Here is a 17,279-nt window from a genome sequence, read left to right as displayed (position 1 = left end):
AAATGTATGTAACAACTCCAGATGGCCCCTTTAAGGCACAGTTATGGAAAAGGAGAGATTTAAAAATAAGTGTTATATTTGTCCAGTAATCCTCTGTGAGATAGTGTCAGGCGTAAGTAAAACAAGACCTGTGTTTGACGGCCAGTTGGTTGTTAGGATGTTTCTACCCGGGACAACTAGGAGACATGATGAGTTGCGAAAGCGGCCATTAGGCTAACAGACGTCCATCTAAGGCTTATCCCACAGACCACTTGTGTTTCTAAACAAAGTGTCAGCCCCTTCTCCTCACTTATCTCACTCCTATCTTCCTTATCCTGGCTCTCCTTTAACTCTCTCCTCCTCTCCTCTCCTACCTCTGTTCCCCCTTTCCCCCCTCCGTTCCCCCTCTCCTGTCCTCCCTCCGTTCCCCCTCTCCTGTCCTCCCTCCGTTCCCCCTCTCCTGTCCTCCCTCCGTTCCCCCTCTCCTGTCCTCCATCCGTTCCCCCTCTCCTGTCCTCCATCCGTTCTCCCTTTCCGTTCCTCCTATCCCGTTCCCCCCTCTCCTGTCCTCCCTCCGTTCCCCCCTCTCCTGTCCCCTCCCCCTCTCCTGTCCTCCCTCTCCCGTTCTCCCTCTCCTGTCCTCCCTCTCCTGTCCTCCCTCTCCTGTCCTCCCTCTCCTGTCCTCCCTCTCCTGTCCTCCCTCCGTTCCCCCTCTCCTGTCCTCCCTCCGTTCCCCCTCTCCTGTCCTCCATCCGTTCCCCCTCTCCTGTCCTCCATCCGTTCTCCCTCTCCGTTCCTCCTATCCCGTTCTCCCTCCGTTCCCCCCTCTCCTGTCCTCCCTCCGTTCCCCCTCTCCTGTCCTCCCTCCGTTCCCCCTCTCCTGTCCTCCCTCTGTTCCCCCCCCTCCTGTCCTCCCTCTGTTCCCCCTCTCCTGTCCTCCCTCTGTTCCCCCTCTCCTGTCCTCCCTCTCCTGTCCTCCCTCCATTCTCCCTCTCCTGTCCTCCCTCCTGTCCTCCCTCCGTTTCCCCTCTCCTCCCTCCGTTTCCCCTCTCCTCCCTCCGTTTCCCCTCTCCTCCCTCCGTTTCCCCTCTCCTCCCTCCATTTCCCCTCTCCTCTCCTGTCCTCCCTCTGTTCCCCTCTCCTCTCCTGTCCTCCCTCTGTTCCCCCTCTCCTGTCCTCCCTCTCCTGTCCTCCCTCCGTTCTGCCTCTCCTGTCCTCCCTCCGTTCTGCCTCTCCTGTCCTCCCTCCGTTCTGCCTCTCCTGTCCTCCCTCCGTTCTGCCTCTCCTGTCCTCCCTCCGTTCTGCCTCTCCTGTCCTCCCTCCGTTCTGCCTCTCCTGTCCTCCCTCCGTTCTGCCTCTCCTGTCCTCCCTCCGTTCTGCCTCTCCTGTCCTCCCTCCGTTTCCCCTCTCCTCCCTCCGTTTCCCCTCTCCTCCCTCCGTTCCCCCTCTCCTGTCCTCCCTCCGTTCCCCCTCTCCTGTCCTCCCTCCGTTCCCCCTCTCCTGTCCTCCCTCCGTTCCCCCTCTCCTGTCCTCCCTCCGTTCCCCCTCTCCTGTCCTCCCTCCGTTCCCCCTCTCCTGTCCTCCCTCCGTTCCCCCTCTCCTGTCCTCCCTCCGTTCCCCCTATCCTGTCCTCCCTCCGTTCTCCCTCCGTTCCCCCTCTCCTGTCCTCCCTCCGTTCCCCCTCTCCTGTCCTCCCTCCGTTCCCCCTCTCCTGTCCTCCTGTCCTCCCTCCGTTCCCCCTCTCCTGTCCTCCCTCCGTTCCCCCTCTCCTGTCCTCCCTCCGTTCCCCCTTTCCCCCCTCTCCTGTCCTCCCTCCGTTTCTCCTCTCCTCCCTCTGTCCTCCCTCCATTCCCCCTTTCCTGTCCTCCCTCCGTTTCCCCTCTCCTCTCCTGTCCTCCCTCCGTTCTCCCTCTCCTGTCCTCCCTCCGTTCTCCCTCTCCTGTCCTCCCTCCGTTCTCCCTCTCCTGTCCTCCCTCCGTTCTCCCTCTCCTGTCCTCCCTCCGTTCTCCCTCTCCGTTCCCCCTCTCCGTTCTCCCTCTGCTGTCCTCCCTCGGTTCCCCCTCTCCTGTCCTCCCTCGGTTCCCCCTCTCCTGTCCTCCCTCGGTTCCCCCTCTCCTGTCCTCCCTCTGTTTCCCCTCTCCTCTCCTGTCCTCCCTCCGTTTCCCCTCTCCTCTCCTGTCCTCCCTCCGTTTCCCCTCTCCTCTCCTCCCTCCGTTTCCCCTCTCCTCTCCTGTCCTCCCTCCGTTTCCCCTCTCCTCTCCTGTCCTCCCTCCGTTTCCCCTCTCCTCTCCTGTCCTCCCTCCGTTTCCCCTCTCCTCTCCTCCCTCTCCTGTCCTCCCTCCGTTCCCCCTCTCCTGTCCTCCCTCCGTTCTCCCTCTCCTGTCCTCCCTCCGTTATCCCTCCGTTCCCCCTCTCCTGTCCTCCCTCCGTTCCCCCCTCCGTTCCCCCTCTCCTGTCCTCCCTCCATTCCCCCTCTAATGTCCTCCCTCCATTCCCCCTCTCCTGTCCTCCATCCGTTCTCCCCCTCCGTTCCCCCTCTCATGTCCTCCCTCCGTTCCCCCTCTCCTGTCCTCCCTCCGTTCCCCCTCTCCTGTCCTCCCTCCGTTCCCCCTCTCCTGTCCTCCCTCCGTTCCCCCTTTCCTGTCCTCCCTCCGTTTCCCCTCTCCTCTCCTGTCCTCCCTCCGTTCTCCCTCTCCTGTCCTCCCTCCGTTCTCCCTCTCCTGTCCTCCCTCCGTTCTCCCTCTCCTGTCCTCCCTCCGTTCTCCCTCTCCGTTCCCCCTCTCCGTTCTCCCTCTGCTGTCCTCCCTCGGTTCCCCCTCTCCTGTCCTCCCTCGGTTCCCCCTCTCCTGTCCTCCCTCGGTTCCCCCTCTCCTGTCCTCCCTCGGTTCCCCCTCTCCTGTCCTCCCTCCGTTTCCCCTCTCCTCTCCTGTCCTCCCTCCGTTTCCCCTCTCCTCTCCTGTCCTCCCTCCGTTTCCCCTCTCCTCTCCTCCCTCCGTTTCCCCTCTCCTGTCCTCCCTCCGTTCTCCCTCTCCTGTCCTCCCTCCGTTCTCCCTCTCCTGTCCTCCCTCCGTTCTCCCTCTCCGTTCCCCCTCTCCGTTCTCCCTCTCCGTTCTCCCTCTGCTGTCCTCCCTCGGTTCCCCCTCTCCTGTCCTCCCTCGGTTCCCCCTCTCCTGTCCTCCCTCGGTTCCCCCTCTCCTGTCCTCCCTCCGTTTCCCCTCTCCTCTCCTGTCCTCCCTCCGTTTCCCCTCTCCTCTCCTGTCCTCCCTCCGTTTCCCCTCTCCTCTCCTCCCTCCGTTTCCCCTCTCCTGTCCTCCCTCCGTTCTCCCTCCGTTCCCCCTCTCCTGTCCTCCCTCCGTTCCCCCTCTTCTCTCCAGGAGTCCTACTGTACCTACCACACTCAGGTTGACGGGGGTGAAAGGCTTTGGCACCGGCAGACTGTACAGAGAGTTCAGCATGTCATTCAGCTCATTCTCCTGAAAAACACACCACAATAAGAATTATCCAAATGTAAAATCGTGTGTCAGATATATATACAAAACACCAGGTGAATCCAGGTGAAAGCTATGATCCCTTATTGACGTCAACTGATAAATCCACTTTAAATCAGTGTAGATGGAGGGGAGGAGACAGGTCAAATAATAATTTTAAAAGCCTTGAAGCATGGATTGTGTATGTGTTCCATTCAGAGGGAGAAAGGGCAAGACAAAATATTTAAGTGCCTTTTGAACAGGGTATGGTAGTGTGTCAAGAACTGCAACGCTGCTGGGTTTTTCACGCTCAACAGTTTCCCTGTGTGCATCAAGAATGGTCCACCACCCAATACTTTCTTAAGGCACTGTAGTTACTATGACTGGTTACTAAGACATAATTGCATAGTTATACTAAAAAATAGTTAATAACACAGTTACTAAGACAAATGCATAGTTACTAAGACATAGTTACTAAGACATGGTTACTAAGACAAATGCATAGTTACTAAGTCAGTTACTAAGACAAATGCATAGTTACTAAGAGATAGTTACTAAGACATGGTTACTAAGACATAGTTACTAAGACAAATGCATAGGTACTAAGACTAAGTTGCAAAGTTACTAAGACATAATTGCATAGTTAGTAGACATGGTTACTAAGACATAGTTACTAAGACAGCTACTAAGACATAATTGCATATTTACTAAGACAGTTACTAAGACATAATTGCATATTTACTAAGACAGTTACTAAGACATAGTTGCATAGTTACTAAGACATAGTTACTACATTTACATTTACATTTAAGTCATTTAGCAGACGCTCTTATCCAGAGCGACTTACAAATTGGTGCATTCACCTTATGATATCCAGTGGAACAACCACTTTACAATAGTGCATCTAACTCTTTTAAGGGGGGGGGGTTAGAAGGATTACTTTATCCTATCCTAGGTATTCCTTAAAGAGGTGGTGTTTCAGGTGTCTCCGGAAGGTGGTGATTGACTCCGCTGACCTGGCGTCGTGAGGGAGTTTGTTCCACCATTGGGGTGCCAGAGCAGCGAACAGTTTTGACTGGGCTGAGCGGGAACTGTACTTCCTCAGTGGTAGGGAGGCGAGCAGGCCAGAGGTGGATGAACGCAGTGCCCTTGTTTGGGTGTAGGGCCTGATCAGAGCCTGAAGGTACGGAGGTGCCGTTCCCCTCACAGCTCCGTAGGCAAGCACCATGGTCTTGTAGCGGATGCGAGCTTCAACTGGAAGCCAGTGGAGAGAGCGGAGGAGCGAGGTGACGTGAGAGAACTTGGGAAGGTTGAACACCAGACGGGCTGCGGGCTACGAGACGGGCTACTAAGTTGCATAGTTACTAAGACACAGGCTATTGTACATGATTTATTTTTTTGTCTCAAGGCCATTTTTGTCTCTGATTGGCAGCTTTCAATGGTGGAGCTTTAATACACACAGAGACAGAGAGAGACAGAGAGAGACAGAGAGAGACAGAGAGAGAGACAGAGAGAGACAGAGTGTGTGTGAGACAGTGAGAGAGAGAGTGTACGATTGAACAGCCTCCTGTCATGAGATGCTGAATGCTCACACGCATGGTCAGTAACAGAGCTGAGCCTGAGGAAACACTTCATTTACCCCTGGTCCTAAACCCTCATCTGTCAACGTCCCTCCATCGCCTTGCTACGGCAGGGTAAATATAAACCAAACCATGCACACCGACACTTCTCTTCCCCAACACACCTCATCTCTCTCTCTCTCTCTCAAAGATGAACACAGAAATGTTCACACAAACAAAGGAGTTATTATTTTACAGAAAATAGCCTTTATACTTGTGCTCTTCTTTTGTTTTGACTGGAAATGACATGCGTCAAACACATTCATCCATATTTACACTAACGTAGTTCAGATCCACCCAAGTGATCAGAGATTTCAGGAGGACCATTCAAAGAACCCAGAAATTGTTCTGTTGAATGGCATATCAATTAGGAGAGAGCTTTGAGGAGTAAATAATATATAATATACAATAACTAAAATATAAAAATAATAAACAATTAAATATTAGAGAAGCAGGTCAGGATAATGACGGTTAGCACTCCCGATTGGTTGAAATGTTGCATGACATGGTCCGTTTCCTGTGCCCTCTGACCCTACGTGTGTGTATTAGGGAGGCTCGGTCTCCTTCATGCCTCCCTCAGCAGTGTTGAGGAAGTAGAGATACATGGCACTCCTTAGTTCCAGCTCACAACCAATCCCTTCTCCCTCAATGCTCTCTCCTTCTCCCTCCCTCCTCCTCAATGCTCTCTCCTTCCCTCCTCCTCAATGCTCTCTCCTTCTCCCTCCCTCCCTCCTCCTCAATGCTCTCTGCTTCTCCCTCCCTCCTCCTCAATGCTCTCTCCTTCTCCCTCCCTCCTCCTCAATGCTCTCTCCTTCTCCCTCCCTCCTCCTCAATGCTCTCTCCTTCTCCCTCCCTCCTCCTCAATGCTCTCTCCTTCTCCCTCCCTCCTCCTCAATGCTCTCTCCTTCTCCCTCCCTCCTCCTCAATGCTCTCTCCTTCCCTCCTCCTCAATGCTCTCTCCTTCTCCCTCCCTCCTCCTCAATGCTCTCTCCTTCCCTCCTCCTCAATGCTCTCTCCTTCTCCCTCCCTCCTCCTCAATGCTCTCTCCTTCTCCCTCCCTCCTCCTCAATGCTCTCTCCTTCTCCCTCCCTCCTCCTCAATGCTCTCTCCTTCTCCCTCCCTCCTCCTCAATGCTCTCTCCTTCCCTCCTCCTCAATGCTCTCTTCTTCTCCCTCCCTCCTCCTCAATGCTCTCTCCTTCTCCCTCCCTCCTCCTCAATGCTCTCTCCTTCTCCCTCCCTCCTCAATGCTCTCTCCTTCTCCCTCCCTCCTCAATGCTCTCTCCTTCTCCCTCCCTCCTCAATGCTCTCTCCTTCTCCCTCCCTCCTCAATGCTCTCTCCTTCTCCCTCCCTCCTCCTCAATGCTCTCTCCTTCCCCCTCAGTTTATTGTCAGGGGAAATAGTTAGCCGAAGTGTGTGCATGTTCATGTGTGTATTCCTAAACAGTTTGTTGTTTTCCAGTAAATCATCAAGAGTCTCTCTCTCTCTATCCCTCTCTCTCTTTCTATCCCTCTCTCTCTTTCTATCCCTCTCTCTCTTTCTATCCCTCTCTCTCTTTCTATCCCTCTCTCTCTTTCTATCCCTCTCTCTCTTTCTATCCCTCTCTCTCTCTCTGTCTCTCTCTCTCTTTCTATCCCTCTCCCTCTCTCGCTCTCTCGCTCTCTCTCTCTCTCCTTATTAAATGCCACATGTCTTAAAGAAGTACAGAGATCTTACCTGGTTTGTGGTTAGGTAATCTGCTAGCGTGTTCAGGAGCTTGTAATAGATCTCAAACCAGGGCAGATAACTGAGAGACGGAGAGAAACACAAAATACACATGTTTACAATCAAGCAAGAATTCTAAATAATGAATAAATACACAATAAGAAGTGAGCTATGGACTCAGCCAGGGCGCTATGGACTCAGCCAGGGCGCTATGGACTCAGCCAGGGCGCTATGGACTCAGCCAGGGCGCTATGGACTCAGCCAGGGCGCTATGGACTCAGCCAGGGCGCTATGGACTCAGCCAGGGCGCTATGGACTCAGCCAGGGCGCTATGGACTCAGCCAGGGCGCTATGGACTCAGCCATTGTATAGGCCTACTGCTGTGGGTAAAATAGTATACTGTACATCTCATCAACACATTCCTCTTATTCTGAGGGCTTTGCATTTGACACATTCCTGTCGTTTTACACATTCCTGGGCCAGTGAGAGCTGTGGTAGGAGGAGGAGGAGGAGGAGGAGGTGGGGGGGGGAGGAGGGATGCCATGGTTTACAAGCATACTGATCCCAGATGCACAGCCCAGGCTCAACACAAGCCAACACGCAGACGCAGAGGGAGAGAAGCACTACCACATCACCTATTTACACATTTTCAAATAGACATTCCTTCTGGTTTTTCCTTACCTAATTAATGTCAAATTAATAAATAAAATGAACAAACTAAAAATAATTTATACTGTAGTGTTTGTGTTATAGCTAATGGCAAAATACACCCACCAGAAGCCAGAAGCATCTGCAACATGTCTCGCTTGATAAGATTGACACGTTCTTGGCGGAGATATTTGACTTGCTTTTGAGGTGGAATGTGGCCAGCGTTTTGTTTTGGCTTGAAGGTTGCTCAGAAAAAAAGCTCAATTCATTTATAATGTTATGCAATCAAATAATAAAAAAATGTGGTGGGGTATCGAAGTGAGTTGTTAAAATATTATTCAGCTTTGGCTGTTAACATGTATTTTAGAAAACGTCTGGCATAATGACAGTGGAAAACGTTATCAATCTGCACTTCAACAAATAAATAGATGCTTCCTTAACTGAAGGAAGGATGAAATTAAGAACAAATGAATGAATGAATACGGTCAAAATGAAACTTAAATTAAACAAAATGTGTGGGTATTATGCATTAACAAAAGTTGGTTGTTAAATTGAAATGTCTACCTGGCTAACAAAAAATGACCGCCAAAAAAAAATCGCAATGAAACTTTCATTAAAATACTGTCTCTAAGGTGACTAATGTAGTAAGTAGGCTAATACAAAATAATTCCAAAGAGATGACAATAAAATGTTTGATTTGTAATCCCCAGTAAAAAGTGTGTGTGTGTGTGTGTGTGTGTGTGTGTGTCTTGGCTGAGGGACTTTTATTAGCCGTGGAAGTCCTGTAGAGACAGGGGGATGCTGGGTAGTTCTCAGGGCATGGGTCACTGGCTGCTCTGCAGACTGGAATTAACACACAACAAGAAAACAAAGTCAACCTAATGCAAATTTTAATATTGCTAAATCTGCAAGGGGCCAATGACATGGCGATTCCCGGGCAAGTGCAGCCAAGCGCAGCCATCAGGGGGCCTGAGTGACCATTAACCTGGAACAATCAGCTTCTTCACATGCCAATATTTTGATGTCCGCGTGAAGATCTCCCCGTAATCAGGTCATACACTGTCGAAACCCAAAACCTAACATGCCTGTGTTATCAACAGAATTCACATGCTGACTGGACATTTAAAAACAGAAACCTAAAGAGATAAATATGCCATGTTTCCAAACAAAATAGCAGTGGATATTTATCTGAGATGTGGGTGTGTTGAAGTTAATCAATACCACCAAAAAAATGCAAAAAATTAAAATAGAAAATCTGAGCAGGTCACTGAAATCGTCATTATCAATCTCCTCTTGCCCTTTGTTTAAGAAGCTAGGCTCCTGGACACTAATCCCTTCCATATCCCACGTCAGGGTTTATTTAAATAGTCCTCTCTCGCTCTCTCCTCATCTGTCCTGTCAGCCTCTCCTTCGTCAGGCCTCACAACCCTTTCAACCATCACACTCCTTAATGACCAGGCTGTAATCTTTTGTGTTAGAGACAAAGAAATGATTGGTGTAGCAGAGAGCAGCGAACTGCAACTCATCACGATACCCAGATAGGGATACCGGACTACATCTTGCCTTAGCAAAATTAGGCTGAGGTATCTCTATGGTATGCGTTTCTTTTTTCTTAAATGAAACTATGTCAGTAAGCAGTGCTCCTCTCCCCAGTTAGCGGCTTAGCCCTGTTTGTGTTTCCTAAGTCCCCGATAGAAAGACATCCATCACTGTGTGTGGGGGCTTGGTTATCTCTCCAGCCGTTTTAAAACACACATGTCCCTTCAAAGTACTGTATACTCACAAAGTAAACCAATTAATCTGGGGCCCACTCACAACCCCTCATACTGTATCCCCTACCGCGACCCCTCATACTGTATCCCCTACCGCGACCCCTCATACTGTATCCCCTACCGCGACCCCTCATACTGTATCCCCTACCGCGACCCCTCATACTGTATCCCCTACCGCGACCCCTCATACTGTGTCCCCTACCACGACCCCTCATACTGTATCCCCTACCACGACCCCTCATACTGTATCCCCTACCACGACCCCTCATACTGTATCCCCTACCACGACCCCTCATACTGTATCCCCTACCACGACCCCTCAGACTGTATCCCCTACCACGACCCCTCAGACTGTGTCCCCTACCACGACCCCTCATACTGTGTCCCCTACCACGACCCCTCATACTGTGTCCCCTACCACGACCCCTCATACTGTGTCCCCTACCACGACCCCTCATACTGTGTCCCCTACCACGACCCCTCATACTGTATCCCCTACCACGACCCCTCATACTGTATCCCCTACCACGACCCCTCATACTGTATCCCCTACCACGACCCCTCAGACTGTATCCCCTACCACGACCCCTCAGACTGTATCCCCTACCACGACCCCTCAGACTGTATCCCCTACCACGACCCCTCAGACTGTATCCCCTACCACGACCCCTCAGACTGTATCCCCTACCACGACCCCTCATACTGTATCCCCTACCACGACCCCTCATACTGTATCCCCTACCACGACCCCTCATACTGTATCCCCTACCACGACCCCTCATACTGTATCCCCTACCATCGACCCCTCAGACTGTATCCCCTACCACGACCCCTCATACTGTATCCCCTACCACGACCCCTCAGACTGTATCCCCTACCACGACCCCTCATACTGTATCCCCTACCACGACCCCTCAGACTGTATCCCCTACCACGACCCCTCAGACTGTATCCCCTACCACGACCCCTCAGACTGTATCCCCTACCACGACCCCTCAGACTGTATCCCCTACCACGACCCCTCAGACTGTATCCCCTACCACGACCCCTCATACTGTATCCCCTACCACGACCCCTCAGACTGTATCCCCTACCACGACCCCTCAGACTGTATCCCCTACCACGACCCCTCATACTGTATCCCCTACCACGACCCCTCATACTGTATCCCCTACCACGACCCCTCATACTGTATCCCCTACCACGACCCCTCATACTGTATCCCCTACCACGACCCCTCAGACTGTATCCCCTACCACGACCCCTCAGACTGTATCCCCTACCACGACCCCTCATACTGTATCCCCTACCACGACCCCTCATACTGTATCCCCTACCACGACCCCTCAGACTGTATCCCCTACCACGACCCCTCATACTGTGTCCCCTACCACGACCCCTCAGACTGTGTCCCCTACCACGACCCCTCAGACTGTGTCCCCTACCACGACCCCTCATACTGTGTCCCCTACCACGACCCCTCATACTGTATCCCCTACCACGACCCCTCATACTGTATGCCCTACCACGACCCCTCATACTGTATCCCCTACCACGACCCCTCATACTGTGTCCCCTACCACGACCCCTCAGACTGTGTCCCCTACCACGACCCCTCAGACTGTGTCCCCTACCACGACCCCTCACACTGTATCCCCTACCACGACCCCTCAGACTGTATCCCCCCCTACCACGACCCCTCAGACTGTATCCCCCCCTACCACGACCCCTCAGACTGTATCCCCCCCTACCACGACCCCTCAGACTGTATCCCCCCCTACCACGACCCCTCATACTGTATCCCCTACCACGACCCCTCATACTGTATCCCCTACCACGACCCCTCATACTGTATCCCCTACCACGACCCCTCAGACTGTATCCCCTACCACGACCCCTCAGACTGTATCCCCTACCACGACCCCTCAGACTGTATCCCCTACCACGACCCCTCATACTGTATCCCCTACCACGACCCCTCATACTGTATCCCCTACCACGACCCCTCATACTGTATCCCCTACCACGACCCCTCAGACTGTATCCCCTACCACGACCCCTCAGACTGTATCCCCTACCACGACCCCTCAGACTGTATCCCCTACCACGACCCCTCATACTGTATCCCCTACCACGACCCCTCATACTGTATCCCCTACCACGACCCCTCAGACTGTATCCCCTACCACGACCCCTCATACTGTGTCCCCTACCACGACCCCTCAGACTGTGTCCCCTACCACGACCCCTCAGACTGTGTCCCCTACCACGACCCCTCATACTGTGTCCCCTACCACGACCCCTCAGACTGTATCCCCTACCACGACCCCTCATACTGTATCCCCTACCACGACCCCTCATACTGTATCCCCTACCACGACCCCTCATACTGTGTCCCCTACCACGACCCCTCATACTGTATCCCCTACCACGACCCCTCATACTGTATCCCCTACCACGACCCCTCATACTGTGTCCCCTACCACGACCCCTCATACTGTGTCCCCTACCACGACCCCTCAGCCTGTGTCCCCTACCACGACCCCTCAGCCTGTGTCCCCTACCACGACCCCTCAGACTGTGTCCCCTACCACGACCCCTCATACTGTGTCCCCTACCACGACCCCTCATACTGTGTCCCCTACCACGACCCCTCATACTGTGTCCCCTACCACGACCCCTCATACTGTGTCCCCTACCACGACCCCTCATACTGTATCCCCTACCACGACCCCTCATACTGTATCCCCTACCACGACCCCTCATACTGTGTCCCCTACCACGACCCCTCATACTGTGTCCCCTACCACGACCCCTCAGCCTGTGTCCCCTACCACGACCCCTCAGCCTGTGTCCCCTACCACGACCCCTCATACTGTATCCCATACCACGACCCCTCATACTGTGTCCCCTACCACGACCCCTCATACTGTGTCCCCTACCACGACCCCTCATACTGTGTCCCCTACCACGACCCCTCATACTGTGTCCCCTACCACGACCCCTCATACTGTGTCCCCTACCACGACCCCTCATACTGTATCCCCTACCACGACCCCTCATACTGTGTCCCCTACCACGACCCCTCATACTGTGTCCCCTACCACGACCCCTCATACTGTGTCCCCTACCACGACCCCTCATACTGTGTCCCCTACCACGACCCCTCATACTGTGTCCCCTACCACGACCCCTCATACTGTGTCCCCTACCACGACCCCTCATACTGTGTCCCCTACCACGACCCCTCATACTGTGTCCCCTACCACGACCCCTCATACTGTGTCCCCTACCACGACCCCTCATACTGTGTCCCCTACCACGACCCCTCATACTGTGTCCCCTACCACGACCCCTCATACTGTATCCCCTACCACGACCCCTCATACTGTATCCCCTACCACGACCCCTCATACTGTGTCCCCTACCACGACCCCTCATACTGTGTCCCCTACCACGACCCCTCATACTGTGTCCCCTACCACGACCCCTCATACTGTGTCCCCTACCACGACCCCTCATACTGTGTCCCCTACCACGACCCCTCAGACTGTGTCCCCTACCACGACCCCTCAGACTGTGTCCCCTACCACGACCCCTCATACTGTATCCCCTACCACGACCCCTCATACTGTGTCCCCTACCACGACCCCTCATACTGTGTCCCCTACCACGACCCCTCAGACTGTGTCCCCTACCACGACCCCTCATACTGTATCCCCTACCACGACCCCTCAGACTGTATCCCCTACCACGACCCCTCATACTGTATCCCCTACCACGACCCCTCATACTGTATCCCCTACCACGACCCCTCAGACTGTATCCCCTACCACGACCCCTCAGACTGTATCCCCTACCACGACCCCTCATACTGTATCCCCTACCACGACCCCTCAGACTGTATCCCCTACCACGACCCCTCAGACTGTATCCCCTACCACGACCCCTCAGACTGTATCCCCTACCACGACCCCTCAGACTGTATCCCCTACCACGACCCCTCATACTGTATCCCCTACCACGACCCCTCAGACTGTATCCCCTACCACGACCCCTCAGACTGTATCCCCTACCACGACCCCTCATACTGTATCCCCTACCACGACCCCTCATACTGTATCCCCTACCACGACCCCTCAGACTGTATCCCCTACCACGACCCCTCAGACTGTATCCCCTACCACGACCCCTCAGACTGTATCCCCTACCACGACCCCTCATACTGTATCCCCTACCACGACCCCTCATACTGTATCCCCTACCACGACCCCTCATACTGTATCCCCTTCACGACCCCTCATACTGTATCCCCTACCACGACCCCTCATACTGTATCCCCTACCACGACCCCTCAGACTGTATCCCCTACCACGACCCCTCATACTGTATCCCCTACCACGACCCCTCAGACTGTATCCCCTACCACGAACCCTCATACTGTATCCCCTACCACGACCCCTCATACTGTATCCCCTACCACGACCCCTCATACTGTATCCCCTACCACGACCCCTCATACTGTATCCCCTACCACGACCCCTCATACTGTATCCCCTACCACGACCCCTCAGACTGTATCCCCTACCACGACCCCTCAGACTGTATCCCCTACCACGACCCCTCAGACTGTATCCCCTACCACGACCCCTCAGACTGTATCCCCTACCACGACCCCTCATACTGTGTCCCCTACCACGACCCCTCATACTGTGTCCCCTACCACGACCCCTCATACTGTGTCCCCTACCACGACCCCTCAGACTGTGTCCCCTACCACGACCCCTCAGACTGTGTCCCCTACCACGACCCCTCAGACTGTGTCCCCTACCACGACCCCTCAGACTGTGTCCCCTACCACGACCCCTCAGACTGTGTCCCCTACCACGACCCCTCATACTGTATCCCCTACCACGACCCCTCATACTGTATCCCCTACCACGACCCCTCATACTGTATCCCCTACCACGACCCCTCATACTGTATCCCCTACCACGACCCCTCAGACTGTGTCCCCTACCACGACCCCTCATACTGTATCCCCTACCACGACCCCTCATACTGTATCCCCTACCACGACCCCTCATACTGTATCCCCTACCACGACCCCTCATACTGTATCCCCTACCACGACCCCTCATGACTGTATCCCCTACCACGACCCCTCATACTGTATCCCCTACCACGACCCCTCAGACTGTATCCCCTACCACGACCCCTCAGACTGTATCCCCTACCACGACCCCTCAGACTGTATCCCCTACCACGACCCCTCATACTGTATCCCCTACCACGACCCCTCATACTGTATCCCCTACCACGACCCCTCAGACTGTATCCCCTACCACGACCCCTCATACTGTATCCCCTACCACGACCCCTCATACTGTATCCCCTACCACGACCCCTCAGACTGTGTCCCCTACCACGACCCCTCATACTGTATCCCCTACCACGACCCCTCATACTGTGTCCCCTACCACGACCCCTCATACTGTATCCCCTACCACGACCCCTCAGACTGTATCCCCTACCACGACCCCTCATACTGTATCCCCTACCACGACCCCTCAGACTGTGTCCCCTACCACGACCCCTCATACTGTATCCCCTACCACGACCCCTCATACTGTATCCCCTACCACGACCCCTCATACTGTATCCCCTACCACGACCCCTCATACTGTATCCCCTACCACGACCCCTCATACTGTATCCCCTACCACGACCCCTCAGACTGTATCCCCTACCACGACCCCTCATACTGTATCCCCTACCACGACCCCTCAGACTGTGTCCCCTACCACGACCCCTCAGACTGTGTCCCCTACCACGACCCCTCAGACTGTGTCCCCTACCACGACCCCTCATACTGTGTCCCCTACCACGACCCCTCATACTGTATCCCCTACCACGACCCCTCAGACTGTATCCCCTACCACGACCCCTCATACTGTATCCCCTACCACGACCCCTCATACTGTATCCCCTACCACGACCCCTCAGACTGTGTCCCCTACCACGACCCCTCATACTGTATCCCCTACCACGACCCCTCATACTGTGTCCCCTACCACGACCCCTCAGACTGTGTCCCCTACCACGACCCCTCATACTGTATCCCCTACCACGACCCCTCATACTGTATCCCCTACCACGACCCCTCAGACTGTATCCCCTACCACGACCCCTCATACTGTATCCCCTACCATCGACCCCTCAGACTGTATCCCCTACCATCGACCCCTCATACTGTATCCCCTACCACGACCCCTCAGACTGTATCCCCTACCACGACCCCTCACACTGTATCCCCTACCACGACCCCTCAGACTGTATCCCCTACCACGACCCCTCAGACTGTATCCCCTACCACGACCCCTCAGACTGTATCCCCTACCACGACCCCTCATACTGTATCCCCTACCACGACCCCTCATACTGTGTCCCCTACCACGACCCCTCATACTGTATCCCCTACCACGACCCCTCAGACTGTATCCCCTACCACGACCCCTCAGACTGTATCCCCTACCACGACCCCTCAGACTGTGTCCCCTACCACGACCCCTCATACTGTGTCCCCTACCACGACCCCTCATACTGTGTCCCCTACCACGACCCCTCAGACTGTGTCCCCTACCACGACCCCTCATACTGTATCCCCTACCACGACCCCTCATACTGTATCCCCTACCACGACCCCTCATACTGTATCCCCTACCACGACCCCTCAGACTGTGTCCCCTACCACGACCCCTCATACTGTATCCCCTACCACGACCCCTCATACTGTATCCCCTACCACGACCCCTCAGACTGTGTCCCCTACCACGACCCCTCATACTGTATCCCCTACCACGACCCCTCATACTGTATCCCCTACCACGACCCCTCATACTGTATCCCCTACCACGACCCCTCAGACTGTATCCCCTACCACGACCCCTCAGACTGTATCCCCTACCACGACCCCTCAGACTGTATCCCCTACCACGACCCCTCATACTGTATCCCCTACCACGACCCCTCATACTGTATCCCCTACCACGACCCCTCAGACTGTATCCCCTACCACGACCCCTCATACTGTATCCCCTACCACGACCCCTCAGACTGTATCCCCTACCACGACCCCTCATACTGTATCCCCTACCACGACCCCTCATACTGTATCCCCTACCACGACCCCTCATACTGTATCCCCTACCACGACCCCTCATACTGTATCCCCTACCACGACCCCTCATACTGTATCCCCTACCACGACCCCTCATACTGTATCCCCTACCACGACCCCTCATACTGTATCCCCTACCACGACCCCTCATACTGTATCCCCTACCACGACCCCTCAGACTGTATCCCCTACCACGACCCCTCATACTGTATCCCCTACCACGACCACTCATACTGTATCCCCTACCACGACCCCTCAGACTGTGTCCCCTACCACGACCCCTCAGACTGTGTCCCCTACCACGACCCCTCATACTGTATCCCCTACCACGACCCCTCAGACTGTGTCCCCTACCACGACCCCTCAGACTGTATCCCCTACCACGACCCCTCATACTGTATCCCCTACCACGACCCCTCAGACTGTGTCCCCTACCACGACCCCTCATACTGTATCCCCTACCACGACCCCTCAGACTGTATCCCCTACCACGACCCCTCAGACTGTGTCCCCTACCACGACCCCTCATACTGTGTCCCCTACCACGACCCCTCATACTGTGTCCCCTACCACGACCCCTCAGACTGTGTCCCCTACCACGACCCCTCATACTGTATCCCCTACCACGACCCCTCATACTGTATCCCCTACCACGACCCCTCAGACTGTATCCCCTACCACGACCCCTCATACTGTATCCCCTACCACGACCCCTCATACTGTATCCCCTACCACGACCCCTCATACTGTATCCCCTACCACGACCCCTCATACTGTATCCCCTACCACGACCCCTCATACTGTATCCCCTACCACGACCCCTCAGACTGTATCCCCTACCACGACCCCTCATACTGTATCCCCTACCACGACCCCTCAGACTGTGTCCCCTACCACGACCCCTCATACTG

At 54.4% G+C, this 17,279-nt stretch overlaps 1 protein-coding gene across 2 annotated transcripts in view; it reads right to left on the bottom strand.

The window, feature by feature from the left end:
- Positions 1-17,279, bottom strand: part of LOC139541585 (DENN domain-containing protein 1B-like) — a 217,083-nt gene that overhangs the window by 127,010 nt on the left and 72,794 nt on the right. For both annotated transcript variants that reach the window (XM_071346391.1, XM_071346390.1), the window contains exons 6-7: positions 6,781-6,850; positions 3,372-3,452 (exon numbers count right to left, since the gene is read on the bottom strand). In XM_071346391.1, the coding sequence (XP_071202492.1) occupies positions 3,372-3,452; positions 6,781-6,850 (151 nt within the window). The remainder of the gene's footprint in view (positions 1-3,371; positions 3,453-6,780; positions 6,851-17,279) is intronic.

Source organism: Salvelinus alpinus, chromosome 16 (genome assembly GCF_045679555.1).
Source record: "Salvelinus alpinus chromosome 16, SLU_Salpinus.1, whole genome shotgun sequence".
In the NCBI taxonomy this organism is placed as follows: domain Eukaryota; kingdom Metazoa; phylum Chordata; class Actinopteri; order Salmoniformes; family Salmonidae; genus Salvelinus; species Salvelinus alpinus.
Note: the sequence above shows the minus strand (reverse complement) of the source record. Positions and strands in the feature narration are given on the sequence as shown.